The sequence below is a fragment of the Mirounga leonina genome, unplaced genomic scaffold (genome assembly GCF_011800145.1).
Source record: "Mirounga leonina isolate KUSES-001 unplaced genomic scaffold, KU_Mleo_1.0 Mir_94, whole genome shotgun sequence".
Lineage (NCBI taxonomy): Eukaryota > Metazoa > Chordata > Mammalia > Carnivora > Phocidae > Mirounga > Mirounga leonina.
The window spans coordinates 2,185,489-2,201,598 of NW_023270855.1; the positions used below are offsets into that span (position 1 = coordinate 2,185,489).

The 16,110-nt window shown below is 48.0% G+C and overlaps 1 protein-coding gene across 2 annotated transcripts in view; it reads left to right on the plus strand.

Annotated features, from left to right (window-relative positions):
* The window catches only part of EEFSEC (eukaryotic elongation factor, selenocysteine-tRNA specific), a 245,714-nt gene that overhangs the window by 105,884 nt on the left and 123,720 nt on the right, over positions 1-16,110 (plus strand). For both annotated transcript variants that reach the window (XM_034998286.1, XM_034998287.1), the window contains exons 3-4: positions 5,610-5,706; positions 8,086-8,250. In XM_034998286.1, the coding sequence (XP_034854177.1) occupies positions 5,610-5,706; positions 8,086-8,250 (262 nt within the window). The remainder of the gene's footprint in view (positions 1-5,609; positions 5,707-8,085; positions 8,251-16,110) is intronic.

A 16,110-nucleotide genomic window follows, 5' to 3' on the forward strand; every position in this document is an offset into this window, starting at 1 on the left:
ATAATAGCTTACTTAGGTGGTAGGCCGATTTGACAAACCTTGGGAAGAGGGTATAGGACCAGTGACCTGTGTGAAGGTAACACTGAAATAGAGGCAGGAGGGGTTGGAGCAGAGCAACCCAGCCCTGTCTCGGTGGGTGGGGGCACTGGGCTCCATCTTCTATTCTTATGTTTCAAAGGAGCAGTGGTGACATCCGACACAGTAGTCATTCCTGGGGAAGGGAGCCTTTTGGCTTTTGTAGAGGTCATTGTTGGGATGTCCAGCATAGGTGGGAAGGACAGAGCTCTGGAACACAGCTCCTATATTCTGCCATTTACTTCACATATGACCCTTTAGCAGCCATTTAACCTCTCTGTGCCTCAGTTTCTCCATCTCTAAAATGCCAATTTTATCCCTCACATCATTACCATGAGGATTAAATGGGGTCATGGAAGCATTTAACCAAGTGCCATTCACGTAGTATTCAACTAATGTTATGGGAATGTTAACAACTGTTCTTCCTACCTCCAAGGGTTGTTTTAAGGATCCAGTAAATTTATGTCTTTATTTGAAAGTGATAGCAAACTATGAGATATTGAATATTGTCATTATAGCTATCATCATCTTTCTTTCATTGGTTTGAGAACTAAAATTACTAAAGGGCAAGGATTTTGTTAATCTGTTTATAGGACTTAAATATGTTACATTGCCTGATCTTTGAAGATCAGCCACTTTCCAAATTCTCATGGATTTGAGAAGAGGCACACAGCCATGCCTCTAACTCTCTTGATATTCTCAGGTAGATGGTAAACCCAGAGTTGGCTTTTAATCATAGCCCTCCCACTCATTAGTTGTGTGACCTGGAGCAAATGACAGACCCTAGCCAACTTAGGACCCCTTGTGTAAAACCGGAGAAGGAGTAATTAACAGCCACCTTGTGGGGTTGATGAGATGAGGAGTGCAAAGCCTACAGCACCTGGTACCATTGTATTCGACCCCGTCCCTTTCCCTCGCTCCTGCTGTGTTGGACATTGGACTGCATACAGAGACGCACTTCAGAGCAATTTTTAAAGTCTGAGGAAGGTGAGAGTGCACCTACTGGAGGAAGCAAAGACCAGAACTGGAAGTGGTGTGGAAATGTTCCCTAAAAGTACACTTAGTAAATAAATAGATGGAAGATGTTCAACATTGTATGGCTTATTAAGGAAATACAAATTAAAATGAGGTGTGCATAAAAAATAAGGAGATTTTGATGTATGTTTAGTGAAATAGACATCACAGATAATTATTGTGGTAGTGAAAAAAGTAGAAAACCTTTCAATGTATGTTTTTTTCTTTTTAATTGAGATACAATTCACATACCATAAAATTCACCCTTTTAATGTGTACAGAATTATGCAAGCATCACCACTATCTGATTTCAGAAACCCTGTACCCATTTAGCAGCTGTTTCTTGTTCTCTCAGCCCTGGGAACACCAATCTGTTTTCTGTCTCTATGGATTTGTCTATTCTGGATATTTCATATAAATCACACAATATGTGATCTCTTGTGTCTGGCTTTTTTCACTTAGCATTGATGGACATTTGGGCTGTTTCTAGCTTTTGGCTTTTGTGACTAGTACTGTTATGAACATATACATGTACATGTATTTGTTTGAGTACCTATTTTCCATTTTGGGGGGTTTATACTTAGGAAATTTCTGGGCCATATGGTAATTCTACATTCTCCTTCATTTTTGAAGCATGTTTTTTTTGCCAGAAACACAAGTCTTGGTTGACTTTTTTTTTTTTTTTTTTAACTTTCAGCACTTTGAATGTCATCCCATTACCTTCTAGCTGCCATCGTTTCTTTTTTTCTTTTCTTTTTTTTAACTTGTTCATTTATTCATTTATTTAATGAATATTTATCAAGTGTCTGTTATGTGATAGGTTTTTCTGCTTTTGTTTTTGTTTTGTTTTTTGTTTTTAGGTATTTGGGATTGGCTGTCATGGTTTCTGAAGAGATCAGCTGTTACTCTTATTGAGGATGCCTTGTGCTGAATGAGCCTCTTCTCTCTTGCTGCTTTCTCCTTGTCTTTGGCCATTGACAGTTTGATTATGATGTGTGTAGGTCACATCTCTGAGTTTTTCCTACTTGGAATTTGCTAAGCTTTTTAGATGTCCTTCAAAAACTTTGGAAGTTTTTGAAGTTTATTCAGATCTTGCTGCCCCATCTCACCTTTGTTTCTGGACTTCTCAATATGCACTTGTTGATATACTTGATAATGTCTCACATCTTTGAGGCTGTGTTCATTTCTCTTCTCTCTTTTTTCTTTGTTTTCCTCAGGTTTCATAATCCCAGTTGATCTATTTTCAAGTTTGTTGATTCTTCTGCCTGCTCAAATCTGCTATTAAGCTCCTCTAGCAGATTTTTCATTTTAGTTATTGTATTTTTCAAATCCAAAATTTCTATTTGTTTCTTTTTTTTATAATTTCTAACTCTTTTTTGTTATTTCCTCTTTGGTGACACATTATCTTCGTTCTTTCCTTTAGCTCTTTAGAATGGTTTCTTTTGTTTCTTGAACAAATTTAAAATAGCTGATTTAAGATTTTTGTCTAGTAGGGATTTCTCAGGAACAATTTTTATTAACTCCTTTTTTTCTTGTGTCTGGACCATACTTTTGTTCCTATGCTGTACTGTGATTCTTTGTTGAAAACTGCACCTACAGAATAATATAATGTGGCAATTCTGGACATCAGATTCTCTTCTTCACCCACACTTTCATAGTTTGTTTTTAATTTGGTTAGTGACTTTTGTGAAGTAATTCTTTTTTTTTTAAGATTTTATTTATTTGACAGACAGAGACACAGCGAGAGAGGGAACACAAGCAGGGGGAGTGGGAGAGGGAGAAGCAGGCTTCCCGCTGACCAGGGATCCCGATGCGGGGCTCGATCCCAGGACCCTGGGATCATGACCTGAGCCGAAGGCAGATGCTTAACGACTGAGCCACCCAGGCGCCCCATTGTGAAGTAATTCTGAAAGTCATGTGTGACCACTGAAGTCTCTGCTCAGTTAGCTTAGTGGCCAGCTACTGATTAGAGCTTTCGTTAAATGCCTAGAATCAATAAGTCTCCCAATCTTTGCCAAGGATCTCTATGTGCATATTGGGGCATGCTTTCAGTGCTCAGGCAGGTAATTGACAACTCTGCCTTGGCCTTCACTTCCTGTTTGCATAGAATATCAAGGTCAGCCAGAGGTAAGAACTTAGGGCCTTCTCATGTCTTTCCTGACCATGCACAGTGCTTTTGCCTGCAGATAGCCTTCTAGAGTCCCAGGAAACCTCCAAACCTCCCATGGAAAGTTTTCCAAAGCTCCCATGGAAGCTCCTAGCTTTTCCTTCTAAGCTGTTTGGTCAGCCAATGTACCCAAACTGTTATCCTCCCTCAGGCAGCTGTGATAGTAAACAACTGCCTCTGATTGTTTTCAGCAAATGCCCTTGAGGAAAAATAAAGATAGCTTTGCAAGTGGAGTCTTCCAGGAAGGAAGGAAAGGAAAAATAATGACAATTCTCTAGGAAAGGGGCTTTGATGGAACTCAGACCCATTCTGCCCCCTCAGTGGCTGTCAGGCTGCTGGCTTCCATTCTGATAGCAGATGCTGGTTATTAAGGCTACTGCAGAGGGCTCCTGGGTGGCTCAGTTGGTTAAAGCGACTGCCTTCGGCTCAGGTCATGATCCTGGAGTCCCTGGATCGAGTCCCACATCGGGCTCCCTACTCGGCAGGGAGTGTGCTTCTCCCTCTGACCCTCCCCCCTCTCATGTGCTCTCTCTCAAATAAATAAATAAATAACCTTTAATAAATAAATAAATAAATAAATAAATAAATAAATAAATAAATAAATAAATAAATAAATCTTTAAAAAAAAAGGCTACTGCAGAATTAGGGAGGAGTGGATGGGAATAAGGCAAGTTAAAATGCCACAAAGCTTTTATTCTTACCAAGATTCAGCCATTTTTCTTGAATAAACATTCCACAGATTGCTGCAAACCTTTGGTTAATTTCTAGAGTTCTGAAAAAGTTGCTTCTGATGATTTTTTGCCCGTGTTCTTATTGGTTTTATGGAGAAAAGGCTTTCTGATTGTCCTATTTCCACCATTTTGCTGATTTTTCAATGTATGTTGAGTCTTAGACTTATACCCCATGAATTAATCCCAAAGCAAGGGGAAAAAAAAGCCAATCATGTCCACCTACATGTTTACCAGTATTATTTATAATAGTGAAAAATTCAGAATGTTCTAAATGAGTAACATTAGTGGGGGAAAGCATGTAAATTCTGCGTCACACTATTATGCAGCTGTATAAATGAAAGAGGAGGCTTGGGCAGTAGGATTATAACGTGGAAGCTATGACCCTTGGTTCTAGAGTCAGATGGGCTGGGTTAGAGTTTGGCTCTGAGATTTATAGTAAATGACTTGTAGCAAATTAATTCACCTCTCTAGGCCTCAATTTCTCATCTATAAAATGGTGATAGTTCCATAGTGGTGCTGAGAGCTTTCACAGAAGGTGTCCAGGTGATATGCTTGGCTCAGCCATTGCTAACACTTAGAGGATGAATATACAACCCATAATCCTGCCATTGGAGTGCCCTTTCTTCTAACCTTGGTTTTTCCATGCATTGCCAAGGGATCTTTTTTTATTTTGGTTATAGCATACATAAAATTTCACATCCTCCTAGTTTATTTGCCATTATATCACTGTTGTTGCTATCATTCAACAGAAAATTCTTTATGATACATGATAGGATTATGGGTTGTGTATTGTGAAAGATAAATGTATACTCATAGTAAGAATCTCTTCTGGGGCACTTTTGTGGCTCAGTTGGCTAAGCAACCGACTCTTGGGTTTGGCTCAGGTCATGATCTCAGGGTCCTGGGATTGAGCCTTGCATCTGGCTCCATGATCAGCGGGGAGTCTGCTTGAGGATTCTCTCTCCCTCTGCCCCTCTTCCTGCTTGTGCTCTCTCAAAAAATAAGTAAATATTAAAAAAGAAGAAGAAGAAGAGGAAGAATGTCTTCTTAAAGAAGGATGCCCTCTTCAGGAGGGTCCAGGCAGGAATACCCTCCATTAGACACTGGGATGGTGGAAGTATGTTTCCAGGTGCATCTTCAGGGACTTTTTTTTTTTTTTTTAAGATTTTATTTATTTATTTGACACAGAGAGAGAGCACAAGCAGGGGGAGCAGCAGGCAGAGGGAGAGGGAAAAGCAGGCTCCCCGCTGAGCAGGGGGCCCAATGTTGGGCTCAATTGCAGACCCTGGGATCATGACCTGAGCTGAAGACAGACGCTTAAAGACTGAAGGCGCCCCTTCAGGGATTTTTTGATAAACCAGTATTTCGTGAGTCTGTGCAGGAGGCTGGGATGTATTTACTGGTCTTCTTCAAGGGGGTCTTTTATTCAGAGTCCTGCGAGCTAGGGCTCACTGTTGCCTCCTCAGAGTGGGTTGTGAAAGTAGAGGTTAAAACCTAGGAGCACCCTTTTAAATTTTATCATTCAACCTAAGGGTTTCCCTGTGGGGCCTCCGTTTCCTCATCGGCTGCTCATCCATGCTGATGATCTCTGTAACTTGGCGGGGCTTGTTTTTCCATTTCAGGTTCCGAGGTGCACCGATTATACCCGTGGCAGCCAAGCCTGGGGGGCCAGAGGCCCCTGAAACAGAAGCTCCACAGGGCATCTCAGAGCTCATTGAGGTACTGTCCACTTGAATCCAGGCTGGCCTCTGGCCCCAGCCCCACTCAGGCCCCCTGTATCCTACTCAGGCCCCTTGTATCCTGCTCAGTATGAGAGGGAGAGAAGGGGGAGGCACCCCAGCAAAAGAGTCTGAGCTGTTCCTTTAACTACCACCACCCCTCCCCCAGGCACATGCATACCTTAGTGTACCCTCCCTCACTTCCCTCCAAGATTTAAACCAAAACAGAAGCAGAGGCCTCAGTCTCTAGCCCAAGGTCCTACAGAGCTGTCCACACCCTTGTAAGTCATTCTTTTTCCTTTCTCTTGTCAAACATCCCCACTCAGACGGAGCAGCTCCTGCCTCCTGGGGCTCCAGGCCATGTCTTCCATTCCAGGCCTTCAGACCGTGCCATTCCCCCGGTGTGTCCCACTGGCTGATGGAGACGGGCCCAGCAGCAGGGCAGTGCTGCTCAGGGCCTCGTGGTCTCCACTAAATAATGGCGCTTCTGAGGCACAGGCTTTTCCTCCAGGCTCAGTGGTAGTAAAAGCAGGGAGGCAGCCCAGCCACCACAGGGTGCCCAGGGCAGCCAGAGGGCAGGGCGGGGGTGGTGGGGTGGTGGTGATGCTGCTGTGAGGATGGCAGTGACCACAGTGTCCCTCAGTCGGAAGGGTGGAGTGGCAACTCTGGGGCTGGACGCTGGGCCCACCACCTGCTCTCTGTGTGGCCTTAGGCACGTGACCTGATCTCTCTTGCCTCTGTTCCCTCAGTTGTAAAGTTGGGGAAAGAACACTAGCTATGGAGTCGGCGTGCAGGTTAGCTGAGGTTAATAGTGTCCTGTGCTCAGAACAGTGCTGTATCAGAGTTTACTATGGCAGCGATGGCACTTATCACATACCAGGAGCTGTGCTGTTCTTTACATGCCTCTCACAGTGATCATGGGCTTTCACAGTGGCGCTGGGAGGCTCACATTATTTATCCCCGCCTTAACCAGGGAAGAGTCTGAGGTTCAGAGAAGTTAAGTAACTTGCCTAAGGTCTCACAGCAAGTATGTGGTGGAGCTGGCATCCAGTCCCAGATCAGTTGGGGTGTCTTTGGGATCCCCCTGCACCTGGACCCACAGAGCCAAGAACAGATGCGATCGTGTGCACTGCCACCATGTCTATGATTACATGGTGCTGCTGCAACTGACTTAGCAAAGCAAACCTTTTCTGGCTGAGGCTTTTGTTACTTTTTCATCTGCTTCAGAGAACAGTGGTCTGGGAGCCTTGGACAGATTTTTTTATTAAAGCAAAATTCGCAAATGCTGCTATGAAGATGTTTGTGTATTCCTTTAAGAAGCCTCTGCATAAATCCCAGGCCAAGCCTGTTTTGAATCTTTAGTCTTTTTTCCAGAAGAATTGTTATCACAAGGCTGAGAGTTTGGAACATTCACTACCAAATACTTTTTGACAGCCTCTTTGCTAACGAAATCCGAAAGCAGCCAAATAGAAGGAATAATGCAGTCTTTACTTTCCTTTGTTTATTGGGAATTAGCTCTGACATCCGCAAGCACGTAGACAGCATGAGGAAAATGGGCCGATGCAGCTGAAGCGCGCGGAAAGTGTTGGCGGAGCAGAAGCAGCAGCCCTGCAGACTGAGGGGGCAACACTGGCCCTTGGCAGACATTAGGTGGTCCCCCGGCTCTGCCTGGGCTTGGAGCCGCAGCCTCACCCCCTCCCGCCCCTCCATACACGGCGGCAGCCCTGCTCACCCAGGGCCTTTGGGCCCCTGTGCTTCTCAGGCCCCATGCCAGCTGCTGGAGATACTTGGAAGGACTCAGGCCCTAGGAGAGAGACAAACAAGCAAATGCTCACAACAGCGTGTTAACGGGGGATGGGGGCGGGGAGCGCAGCCGTGCAGAGGGGGCCGAGAAGCCTTCCCAGGGGCGGCATCTCCCCGGAGAAGGGGAGGTGAAGCTGGCTGGTAAGCTTGCGGGGCCTGCCAGTGGCTGGTGCCTGCTGTGAGAGGGCACATGGAGGGGGATGAGGCCTCTCCGGTAGCTAGGGGCTAGACGATGACACATCTTAAATCCTGTGGGCTCAGAAGGCTGGGAAGGCCGGTGAGGTCCAATCGATGTGCCCTAGGCTGTCGCGCAGCAGGCCCCGGTGCCGGCCTTTTGGGAGGCCGTTGGTTACCCCAGCGAGAGGAGAGAGGAGGCTTCTCCAGGTGCCCTTTTCCTTCGAACCCAGAGGAGCCGAGGGCACGATGGCAGTCTGGGCTGCCGTCAGGGAGCTGTCCGCTTCCGAGCGGGGCCAGCTTGCCCAGGGACTGGCCGCCCCTTCTGCCCTGCTCCGGCCTGCCCAGTTCAGCTCCCCTCCCCGGCAGCGTGTGGCACCAGCGTGTGGCATCTCTTTTCTAGCTCCTGACATCCCAGATTTCCATCCCGATGAGAGACCCCTCGGGACCACTCCTCATGTCTGTGGACCACTGTTTCTCCATCAAAGGCCAAGGCACTGTGATGACAGGGACCATCCTCTCAGGCTCCATCAGCCTCGGCGACAGTGTGGAGATTCCCGCCCTCAAGGTCAGTCTTACCTTTTCCTTCGTTTTTGTTTGTCTCTCTAGTGGCGAGGGAGAGGGACGACCCCTTTGCCTCTCTAGCAGCTGAGCCTGCTGGGCCAGCTCCCCAGGGCTGGCCCTCTGGCTCTGCTCCACTCCCTCTTCTCTCCTACCCTGACTGGATTCTAGAATCACCACTCTCCCTAGTTCTCATAACAATACCCATGTATTGGAGGCCTATGATGTGCCGTGATGAGCCTCCCGAGTAGGTGTTCTTTGTAGATGAAGAAATGGAAGCCCTAGAAGGTGTAGTGGGCTCAGGATCACATGGTCAACAAGTGAGGGTGCAGGGTGTACACCCTCCCTTTCTACAAGCCCCATACCTCAGGCTGGCAAGTACACGTGGACTTCTTTCTGGGTACTTTTTGCCTCTCCACAAGAATTTCAAATTAAACACAATTACAATCTTGTGTCTCTCAGAGTCATACAATCTGGAGGATATCCAGATGAGTTTTATACTGGTAGTGACCACTAGTAGGTACCATGTTATCCCTTGGAAGACTAGTGGGCAGCTGCGTGTCTCCCTATTGCCCCCACCTCTGGTAACCACTGGCCTGGCTCTGATCTGAAAGCTCTTTTAGTGACCTTGATAGTTCCCCTCTTCAGTGGGCTTTTCTTGTGGTTTTAGTTTACTGGAGAAGAAACAGAGGCTCCTTGACCACCCTTCTCTTCAGGGGTAATAAAGGGTGGGCAACAAGGGCTAGTTAGAACCAGGCAGATCCTAAGAAGAAATCTGGGGTCCAGGGTAGCTGTCTAGTTCTCAAAGGAACCTGGAGTGCAGGGACATGGAAGCTTGCACTTGGCCCCGTGTACTAAGATGCAGTCACAGCCCTAAGTCAGTGAACTCAGTTTGCCTACGAACTGGGAGTTCTCCCTGGAGGGCTGTGTTGAGACAGATTCTAAGACTGTCTGGCTCACTAGACATATTAGGGTTCTCCTCAAAAACAGAACTAAAAAGACATGTGTATATATGTATACAGAGAGAAAGGGGTGTATTTTAAGGAATTGGCTCACATGATTATGAGGCCCAGCAGGTCCAAAATCCACAGGATAGGCCAGCAAGATGGAGATCCAGGGAAGAGTTGCAGTTCAGGTCTGAAGGCTGTTGGCTGGCAGAATTTCTTCTTCTTCCAAGGAGGTCAGTCTTCCTGTTTAGGCCTTTAACTGATTGGACGGGGTCCACCCACATTATGGAGGGTAATCTCCTTTACTCAGAGTCTGCTCCTCTTAATGTTAATCTCATCCAGAAAATACCCTCACAGAAATATCCAGAATAATGCTCGACCAAACCTGTCAGTACAGTGGCTCAGCCTAGTTGACACATAAAATACACTATCACACTGTGGGGGAGAACCACGATAACAGTGGCTGCCCTGAACAAGGGGAGGGCAAGGGCACCTATATCTTGTGTTGGCCCTTCCAACTTGTGTTGGTCTAGGATAGCCTGGGAGGATGTAGGAAAGGGGCATTTCAGGGATGAGAGGAATGACCAGGGCTTCCCCAGGTAAAGGAGATCTCAGGTTTCAATCACCCCGCTCCACTCATTTTATGGTGCTGTGGTTGTTGCTTCCTTCTGCAGGGCTGGCGTTATTAGGGAAGAGTCTCCTGACCGGGGAGGACCAATCACAAGAAAAGCTTCCCCTATAGCCTGAGACTGGCCAGGTTGCAGGGCTCCCTGGGGTGGCAGCAGGAGTTGAAGGATGAAGCCCTGCCCTTCCGAGTCCCAGGGCCTCCCCTGACATTGGACCCGAATCCTAGGGTCAGAATCCCCTCCTCTACTGGCTGTTGTAGATTCTCCTCTGAAGACCATTAGTCCTGGATAAACACCACTTAAATCAAATCCATGTTGCGCCAGGGACTAAAAGTGTAAATCTTAAAAAAATAAAGCACAAAATTATGAAAATAAACCAAACTTATATATAACAAAGTCAAGATTATTATAGTGCTGCGTGTTAATTCTCAGCTGGAACAGAGAATGAATCAAATGGTAAATTTCTTTGCCTTCTGGGTGCTCCCTGAAGCAGATCCCAGGGGGCCACCCTCATCCAGTATCCCTTCTGGCTTGGGAGAAGATAAGTTTGCAGCCTGGGAGAACAGCTGGAGCAGGAAGGTGGTGTCAGAAGAGGTTGCTGTGGGACATAGACTTTGAAGTGCAGTACCTGAGGGAGGAAAAGGTGTTTGATGATAACATCAGTGGCCACCATGCTTGACCAAAGTATAGGATGGGGGAGGGCCGAGGCAGAAAGAGTCAGCCACATTAAGCAGACAGGGATGTTTGAGTGGGGACATGTTCTGAGGTCTTTGGCCACTCTTTTCTTTTTTTTTAAAGATTTTATTTATTTATTTGACAGAGAGAGAGCGAGAGAGGGAACACAGGCAGGGGGAGTGGGAGAGGGAGAAGCAGGCTTCCTGCCGAGCAGGGAGCCCGATGCGGGGCTTGATCCCAGAACTCTGGGATCATGACCTGAGCCGAAGGCAGACGCTTAACCAACTGAGCCACCCAGGCACCCCTTTGGCCACTCATTTCATCCTTATAAAGATGGAACTTTCCCATCAGGGTCCCATTACTGATCTGTAGTACTTGGGCACATGGAAGGTGCTTGGCAAATATAAAATTTAATTCTCCTCTTGCTTTTGTTCACCCATTTCCCCCAGCCTACCTTTTAACTCTCTAGTGCTGTGTTATTCTCTAATTTACTAGGCAGGGAAAGCATAACTGTAAGTAGTGAACTTAAATATGTGACTGAGGAATTTTCCAGTCAAAGTGTAGAAAGTGCTTTCTCCATTGCTGCTTATAGTAAAATGTGAGATGAAAGGAGTGAATTGAAGGTGGAACTAAGGTACCTGCACTTGATTTGGGAGATTCTCGGCCTTTCCAGATTCCCAGTGATGCTAAAAGTAGAAAATTCATTTTGAGAAAGGACACTCTGGAGAAAGGCCAACGGTGATGCTGGATAGCCTTTGCTGTGGAGGTTAGGGATGTGACTCATAGATCCAGTCAAACATCTCAGCAGAAACCAGGACTAGAGATGGGCCTCTCCAGGAAGGATCTGTGGAGAACCCTCAGATCCCCTTGACATACATGAGAGACCCACAAGGTTTTTGAGAATGTTGTATCAGCAGAAACACTGCTAACCTGGGCTGAAAGGGACAAACCCAACGAAATGTTTAAAAAAAAAAAGCAGTTGGACTTCTGGTATTCTAATTGTAGGAAATGGACTGATAGAATTACTCAGCTAACTCATGTTACCTTTCAAGCAAGAGGGAGAATAACTCCAGGGGCAGAGCCATGGACACAAAGACAGAGGCCAGGGAGGCGAGCCCAGAGGCAGGGGCCAGTGAAGCCTGTGGGCCCAGAAGGTGGAGGACCGAGCCACAGAGGGTCATTTTCAGGCCAGGAAAGCTAATGGAAGTTGCTCTGTTGGATTTCAGATTTCAGATTTGCTTGAGTCTAGTGACTTCTGTGTTCCCTTCATTTTTTCTCTTTGCCTATATTTTAGGGGTTTTTTTAAAGATTTTATTTATTTATTTGAGAGAGAGAGCATAAGTGGGAGGGAGAGGCAGAAGGAGAGGGAGAAGCAGGCTCCCGGCTGAGCAGGGAGCCCCACGTGGGGCTTGATCCCAGAACCCTGGGATCATGACCTGAGCCAAAGGCAGACGCTTAACCAACTGAGCCACCCAGGCACGCCCCCCCCCCGCCCCCGCTGTGTCTATATTTTAAAGCAGAAAACTTGTTTTTGAGTTTCACACATCCACAGGTGGAGAGGCATTTGGCCCCAGGATGGGTCATATCTGTGCCTGATTAGGTGGGTTAAATGATATTTTTGATCTGATGATACTTAGATGAGATTTTGCACTTAGAGTATGCTATAATGGGGTGAGAAATTGGAGATGTTGGGATGGGGTAAAAGTATTTTGCACATGGGATGGATGTGAATGAAGTTTTGGGGACTTGAGGGTGGACGGTAGTGGGTAGAATTGTGACCCACAAAAGCTGTGTCCACCTAGAAGCTCAGAAATGACCTTTGGAATAAGAGTCTTTGTGGATGTAATTAAGGTAAGGATCTCAAAATGAAGTCATCCCGATTAGGGTGGGCTCTTTATTCAGTGATGTGTGTCCAGTGACACAGATTCACAGAGGGAGGGCATATGTGGCCCCAACCCGAGGAATGTCAGTGGCTGCCTGGAACCACCAGATGCTAGGAGAGAGGTAGGGAAGGAGTTCGTTCTCAGAGACTCCAGAGGGGACCAACCCTGCTGACACATTGGTTTTAGACTTCTGGCCAGCGTGACTTCGAGAGAATACATTTCTGTTGTTTAACGCTACCAAGTTTGGTCATTGGTTAGGGCAGCCCTAAGAAATGAATGTGGATTTTGGATGGAAAGGACTGAAGTCAGAACACGCCTCAAGTCCTTTGCAGTTGTGGGCAGGCCTCTTCACTCCTCTGAGCTTTGACTTTGTCTTGAGGGACAGCCGGGGTGCTGTGAGGGTGACATAAGCTGCTCGCACATCGGCAGTACAGGTTAATGGTAGAGTAGGACTGCTGCGTACTGGTGGCCAGCTCTGTTCCTGCCTTCCTTTGCCGTAACTCGCCCCCAGTAGGCAAGAAAACCTAGGCCCAGGCCTGCTAAGCAACCAGATAGCAGAGCCAGCATTTGAAGTCACTCCTCTGGCTCCAAAGACCAGGCTGTGTCTACTATATCCCCTGCCCCCGGAGCCCCCAAAGAGGTGCCAGGCCCAGTGGCCTTTCCTCTCTGGGGCAGGACCCTCCCACCTCCAGAGCAGCTTTGTAGGTGAGCTGGGCGCTCCACTGAGGCCTCTCGTGGGCCACGGAGCCTATAAAAACACATTTCAGAAGCTCCTGAGGTCCAGAGCTCCTGACCTCCTCTTGCCCCCACTTTCCACTAACCATAATTGGTGACCGGTGCCTATCGGGCACTGGGGACATTGCAGGGTGGCGGCTTTAAACTAGATGGCCCTCCTCCCAAACCTGGTGACATCCCTGTCAGATTTCACTAATCAACTTGGACACATCTGACCGCTTGAACTCCCTCAGAGGCAGGGCACAGCCATTCCAAATAAACAGTCACATTCCCCTCCTGGCCAGGGCTGGCCCGCCGGAGCCAGTCAGACCCTGGCCCCTGTCTCTGCTGCCTGTGTCCGTTCCCAGCTGGGGCCCATTAGCCGATAGAGGAAATGTTGGGGGAATGGGACTGGAGGAGAAAAACCAAATCCCATTTAGATCGCAGAATGGCGTAAACACCAGACATCCTGAGATTCGCCAGCCTCCTTCTCAGGCTTTTGGTTCTCCCGGTCCTCAGCTCGCGAAATCCCTCCAGTCACATCTAATCTGGGGATTTCAGGCTAGTGATGTTTGCAATAGCAATTGGCTATCGGGGTTGTCACGTCAGAAACTGTCAGAGCCACAGACCATGGAGAAAGAGAGAGAGAGGTCTGCGAGTTGAGAGGCAAGTTCTCGGCTTCTCTGTATCTCACGGGTTCATCCCAAACTGAAGTCTCACCTTGGTCCAGGGCCTCCGGAAGAGGGGCACTGTGGTGTGCTGACCACTAGGAATGGCGGACAGAAGGTTCCCAGCACTATGGAGGCACATGGGTTTTAGCTGATAACTCTTGTCTACTATGTCGTTGCCATTCAGTATTCCTTTCCTTTCCTGTGGAATTTCTCTTGTGGGGTATAGAAGTAGTAAATGGCCTGGCACCTCCCAGGTTATAAGGAAACTGTTCTTTTCCGGGCTGCTAAATGCGTTATTGAAATGGAAATATGCTTCACAGCTCACACCGTCCACTGTGAATGCATGTTCGTTTTCTGATGATGGTGACAAACATCTAAATAAATGCCTATTTAGTTGGTAAACCTGTTCGAGGACAGTTCAAAATTTGATAGCATATTCCTCCAAATTAGCTCCATATTCAGATTTATTTTTTTCTTTGTAAAAACCCCCAGAAAGGAAAAAAAAAAGTCTTAAATACCCCTGGGCATTGTTATTCTTACCTTTGCCTCCACCCTTGCGCGCTGATCACAAGGTGAGAGAAAGCTGTGACATCTAAAAGATGCATTTTCTCACCCTAACAAGCCCACAGCCGCACTGCTGCCTGCCCTGCCCTTCCCCCACTCGTAGCAACCTTCCTCCCCTTATCCTTGTTTTTCACCTGGAAGCCTTGGTGGGCGGTGCCCCTACCCTGGAGCACATGACCTCTTTCCTCTCGAATCCCTGTGTGCCCTCTGGCTAGTTAGCTGCTCCCTCACAGGGGTGCTCTGGGTCGACAGTTAGGCACTGCCTGGCACTGTGTGTGTCTCTGTGTCTGTCTCTGCCTGTGTCTCCCACCAAGCTCGTCTCCTGGAGAGCAGAGGCTGGGTCTTCTCCATCTCTGTGCCCTTTGCACCAGTCCTAGGGTGAGGCCCAGAGGAGGCCCCAGAAACTGTCTGATGAACAAAGCAGTAGGGAAAACCCAATAAAGCAAATAGGCTCTTTGTTTTGCAGTAGGATTTTGATTCCGGGTAGATAATGAACGGCCAGAGGGCTGGGTTTGGAGTGCCTGCTCCCCCAGTTCATGGGTCCAGATGGAGAAGCCTGGAGCTGGACCGCTGGCAGCTTGCCGCCCTGGCTGTCTTCTCTTTGAGGCTCGAATCTTGATGCTTGCCCAGTGAGTAGCGCCAGAGATAGTCCTGTGTCCCAGTGCCGGCACATTTTCAGGGAATGGTTATATGTCAGGGGCCCAGGGCTACAGACCTGGATTCCTGAGCCACCTGTGCAGACCCGCTCTGAAGACTGAGCTGCTTCTGCTTCTGTGTATCTTATCAAAAATGTAAAGCCTGGTCTTCATCCTTAATCATATCCTGTTTCAGAAGATCTATGAGGAAGGAAGGCCTTCTCTGAATTTGCTGTTTTTGTGGTGGTTGGCTTTGGGGTGGAAACTCCTGGGAGTCCATTCTCTGTACCTGGGTGTCACATGTGCCGGGGGCATGGAGCTGACGAAGCAGAGGGGGATAGGGAAGGACAAAGGGGAGTGAAGGAAATGAGGAGCGTTTTGGAAAAGCCGGGGCAAGAATGGGGAGGCAGAGGCAGGCATTGATCAGGAGGTGCTTATGATCCGATCCCCTTTCACTTGGTGTCCTGCCGCAGGGGGGTCTCTGCCATCAGGCCCTTGCCCTCCAGCCTCCCCCCTCTCCCACTGGGACTGGGGCTCTCCCTGGCTCAGGTGCCCGCCCCCACCCGCTGATGGATGGATGGACGGCAAGGGCTTTGCAGAGCCGTGTGTGTCCCGCTTCTCCGCTGGCGGGGCCCCTGTCTCCAGGAGGAAATCTGAAGTGCTCTGTGTGGCAGAGAGCAGACTGCAGTCTCACCTTTGTCACCCCTCCAGCCTCAGTTGCTTTGTTTTTCCACCTCCTCCCCCCTACCCAAAGCACCAGTTTGTTCTCTGTATTTATGAGTCCACTTCTGTTTGCTGGTTTGTTTGTTCATTCATTTTTTAGATTCCACACATGAGTGAAATCAAGGCATTTGCCTTTTTGGGTGTGACTTCACCTCTCTCCCTCCAGCCTCAGTTTCTCATCCCAGAGCCACACCAGATCTCCTACGCTCTGGGTCTTAGGCAGGGCCCTGTTGGCAAGTGACGGGAACACGACTCAAACACTCCTGGTAGGACAGGAAAGGGGCAGGCTGGCTTCGTTATTGAGAAGCCGGGTGGGGCTGGCGCCTCCCTCCAGACCTGTTCTGTGTGGGCCACTCTCCCAGGCCTTGTCCCCAAGTCCATTCTGCCCAGAGGCTGCCCCTTCCCTGCCAGTGACTGGTGACCCAGATC